The 4,325-nt window shown below is 41.4% G+C and overlaps 1 protein-coding gene across 2 annotated transcripts; it reads right to left on the bottom strand.

Moving 5' to 3' along the window:
* Positions 1 to 508: 508 nt before the first annotated feature.
* Positions 509 to 2,094, bottom strand: LOC119299078. 2 transcript variants are annotated; one of them, XM_037576371.1, is made up of 4 exons: positions 1,744 to 2,094; positions 1,445 to 1,643; positions 1,075 to 1,301; positions 509 to 958 (listed from the first exon to the last, which is right to left on the bottom strand). In XM_037576371.1, exons 1-4 carry the CDS (start codon positions 2,046 to 2,048, stop codon positions 934 to 936), a joined length of 756 nt encoding a protein of 251 aa, XP_037432268.1. In that variant the 5' UTR covers positions 2,049 to 2,094; the 3' UTR covers positions 509 to 933. The 2 variants fall into 2 exon arrangements, with proteins under 2 accessions (XP_037432268.1, XP_037432274.1); XM_037576377.1 differs by lacking the exon at positions 1,075 to 1,301.
* Between the last annotated feature and the right edge of the window lie 2,231 nt (positions 2,095 to 4,325).

Here is a 4,325-nt window from a genome sequence, read left to right as displayed (position 1 = left end):
TGTACAGTTTACTGTGTGGCTTTAGAAGAATTTATAAAAAAAAATGCGGGTTAGGGGAGTATTTATTTGCCCTTTTAATAGTAGTGTAGATGTAGATGTAGGTAAATATCTAGTCTACCATAACTGCATCGTCAAACATTGAAGTGCATCCAGAATAATAAGTAACTTAATTATAAAGAAGTAAAAGGGCGCCTTGGTATATTTGGTCCTTTGCTGAGTATTTCTAGCACTCGGCGTAGGTGCAATTTCAGTAGTGTGCCGACAGTTTCTCAGCAAGTTAAAGGTTCAATCCCTCTTGCCAAAGGATGACTCGACATGCTCCTGACGCCTCCCCGAATTGTATCCATCCTGATGTTGGGGTTTGACCATTAATGCATGCTACAGTGTTTTGTCCTGTTTGAGACCTAAACTTGTCATTTTTTTTCTGATGGTAGAAGTTACGTCTATGATTTTTCAAAAATCATTCATCTAGCTTTACTTAATATATGCATAACAGAGAGGGATCGAATTACCATCAATTTCTTGGAGAGAATATCATTTATTTTTCAAGGAAATACATGTACACAATAGAGGAAAACACACATAATGAGAAGGAAAATAAATAGTACACAAGATCACGACAAGGACAATCCTTCTCCATTGTTGGAATACTGGAAACAGAAGCGAGTCGTCGACCAGAGCCATGAAGATTCTCATGCCACATAGCACATACACTGTGCTAAATTGGGCACGCATAGACTCCAAGTGAATTAACAGACGCCCCAGCACGCGCATAGAACCCCCCGATAGTGTTACTATCTGTAACCTGGCTGCTAAAAGGAGTGCCATTTGCTTTTCCAAAAGGCCCATATGTCGTGACGCTTCTGACCAAAGTAAGTGATGTAACAACAGTCACTCCTCCAACTGCATCAGTTGTTCCAAGAACTTGCTTTATCAACTCGGAAGGAGCAAGCTTGATCTGCAAGGGAAGCGTGCGTCAGCATATAGTTCACTATATGGCACTTTAGTTTAAACTCAGTACATGTACAGGGTGTGAGATTAAAGTTATCTGGCGGAAAACATTGAAGAAATTACATTGAAATAATCCAAAAAGAATGACTCAGCGTCACACTAAGTGCACCATCACCACCCCACGGTCCAGCAATTTTCTTCTGACCATCTTGGTCGGTGTACGAAAACCCAATTGAGTTAATCACGTCTCCACATCGAATTGTCATGGTTTGAAGAGAACGAAGCAGCTCTGTGATGTCAAACGTTGTCCCTCCGTCTGCTCCCCAAGGTCCCATCTTGTTCACTGGGGTCTAGGCATAGGTGATCAAGCGACATAGAATATCATAAAAAACAATAATATTTGTGTAATTCCAAGTTACCAAGTGAGATGCTATTTTTATACCATATTTGCGTACTTAACATCGAAAAACAATTAATGATAAATGTATCTCACCACGTTGGGGATGCACAGATAGAAAGCACTGATACGAAGCTCCCAAGTACGCCCGGGAGTAGGTTGTATATTTTGGATTACTTTGGCGACGACAACACCTTGTGCATATGCAAATTCTCCAGTTCCACCTACAATTGCCCATTCACTATCTTTGTTGGCTACAAAGTCTCCAAGAACCTTAAGGCTGGACCCCTTAAACCTAATAAGTGAAGTGGAAATCACAAAATTTAGCACAAAAAGATATAGATACAACATAAGCTAATTTAGACCCTAACATCTCAAAAGGGTGGCAAACCAACCTGGTATCAGTAAACAATATATCGTGACAGAATAACCAGTTTACGTCGTCTTTACCATCACCCATGTGCATGCCACGAGCACGTGCGATAGGGTTTGCACTGGCGGCTGGACCATCGCTTATGGTCCAGTCATTTGCAACGGTTACACCAAAATCCATAGGAAGACCTGGATTCACAATGACTTTTTGGTTGGCATTTGGGGTTCCTTCGGCAATCTGGTTCATGTATAAGTGGAAGAGATGCTGCTTCTGTGTGATGGATTGGCAAACACCACTCTGGTAGTAGGAAGGGTCAGTGGCGGCCATGGCTATGGGATGTGTGAGGAGCTAAAGCTAAGCAATCAAGGCAGGATTGATTGTGTTTGGTGAGGAAATGAAAGAGTGAAGGTGGCAATTTATAGCCAAGTATGTAGTAGGTGGTTTTGTCATGTATAAATGGTTGTGTGCATCAAGATGATGCAGAGGCCGAGGGTTTAACCCCCTCTTGAAAAATAATATAAAAGTTATGTGGCAGGTGGGACAACACACATAAATTAGTTGGGGATCACTGCATATAAAGAATGGCCCGTGACCTTGGCAGCCTCGCTCCCCAACGTAACTGAGGCTACCGTCGTCTTCCTCTTGCTCCCATTTCATGGATTCGCAGGGAGGTTAACTACATGATCACACTGTAAAAGCCAGTGAGTATGTGAGGTCCCTACGGCTGTACACATACCAAGGTTTTGGTTACCGAATGAGGCATTTTTACCGAGGGGGACTGGTAAACGTGGTTACCACGGTTACCGAGAAATACCGATAAATACCGAGAATATTTCGGACGAATTTTATAGTTGAATTTTGAATTCAAATGAGTTAACAAACGAACATTTGAACTAGAGACCTCTTAAAACAGGAACTAGGTTGCTACCAACATGCCAGAACCACCTCTCATGACATTAATTAGATCCTACGTAATTTACTACAAATCGAGTGTTTAAATTCAAAAAATTCAAAAAACTGGTATTTTTTGCTTGGTATGTGGATTTACCGAGGGGCATGGATATACGCGGTAACCATGGGAAATCTCGAAATTTCGACCGGTAACCAAAACCTTGACACATACTCATGTCTTATGTTTCACTTATGGTAAATGAAGTCGTTTTTTCTTTTCTTATTTGTTTCTGGGAGCCCGATTTTCTGCTTCGTGAGGGTACTAGCTGATTGATGTCTCTTCTTCTCAAGCAGGTGCTCATGATTGGGTCTCCATAATTGGATCTGTGCATAAGCATGCGGTTCTTCACATGCGAACAGTGTGTGTGCTGTTGCTGCTGATTGACTTGAATCCACAAGGGATAGACACTCGTGAACCTGCAAATCACCTGTCCGATCTCGCTCTGAGCAGTGAACGAATCTTGATGTCCATGTTAAATGAGAGGAACTGAATGCTCCATCAAAAAAGAGAGGAACTAAATACTGGAAAGCTTGATTCAGTCATTCGTGAGGCTGCCGTATATAAGTGGTGCAAGGACTAACGGCAGCTACAACTGGGGTGGAGCGCGCTATAACAGACAATACAGTGATGAGCGCTATGATGCAATGCTGAGTACAATACAGTCTGTGAAAGCTGTAGTTCGGATCCCATTTGTAAATATGTCAGCAAACTCAGATGTAGTACAACATGGAGTACACGAACTTGACCGAGAGCCCCTTTGTAAATATGTCAGCAATCTCAATGTGCATAGTTCGTCGATGCTGCATAGGGTTGGCTGACATGTAGGCACCTGATATTATCATAGGACACCATTGTTACTTGAGGAATAATGTGATGCAGCTCAATAATAATTAAAAAATTCGATGTTAGTTGGGGAACAACTTGCCTTGAATACCGCCAAGTACACACTCAATAATAAAAGATAGGTACAAGGCATGTCTTAGAAGAATGTAGGAGTAGCTTGATTCTCAAATATGTTAGTGAAGACCACACGCTTAGTCATTTTATTCCTTTTGTTTGATGTGCCTTGCAAGAAGCATATAGTTTTGTACTTTTGTTTTGTTATATATAATTGGTGTTCAGAGCATATACTCAAATGCAGAAGATGCTATTATTGATGGTCACCTTGTTCCAAAACTAACACATTTTTAATTGTATCAGGTAAGACAAAAAATGCTACACCTACGAAGCAATCTATTTAAAACTACCTACGAAACTTTCCTGCTAATAACCCCCCCCCCCCCAACCGTGCCCTTGCTAATCACCAATTAAAATGAAACCATCCCATAAGGTCACCTTTGGGTACCATGTGCCAATTTAATTTTCATATCAGTTGGCTGCAAGTCACAAGCATAAACTTCATCATGAAGCTTAGTATATAAAGAGTGTAAGGTATAACATTAATAGTGGACCCTATATCACAAAGACCAAAATAAGAAGTACTACCAAAATAACAAGGCACCTCCGGTTGACAAGCATCTGCTGCTTTAATGCAACCTTCCACAAGGCAAATCCTCGAAGCCCGCTTTGACATTAGCCACGCTAACCTTGAAGACGCCATGGGGCATCTCTCGGTTGTGCAACATGTGGTCCTTCGGCTTCACAATCGTTGC

Source organism: Triticum dicoccoides, chromosome 1B, assembly GCF_002162155.2.
Source record: "Triticum dicoccoides isolate Atlit2015 ecotype Zavitan chromosome 1B, WEW_v2.0, whole genome shotgun sequence".
Taxonomy (NCBI): Eukaryota; Viridiplantae; Streptophyta; class Magnoliopsida; order Poales; family Poaceae; genus Triticum; species Triticum dicoccoides.
This window is presented reverse-complemented; position numbering and strand designations above follow the sequence as displayed.

Bases quoted from the DNA above. Each gene is read 5' to 3' on its own strand.
- LOC119299078 (XM_037576371.1), bottom strand. From the start codon at position 2,048: ATGGCCGCCACTGACCCTTCCTACTACCAGAGTGGTGTTTGCCAATCC. The intron at 1,302-1,444 runs GTGAGATACATT...ACCTATGCCTAG, and splicing joins ATCTGTGCATCCCCAACGTG to ACCCCAGTGAACAAGATGGG. The intron at 959-1,074 runs GTAATTTCTTCA...CTTCCCTTGCAG, and splicing joins TCTTTTTGGATTATTTCAAT to ATCAAGCTTGCTCCTTCCGA.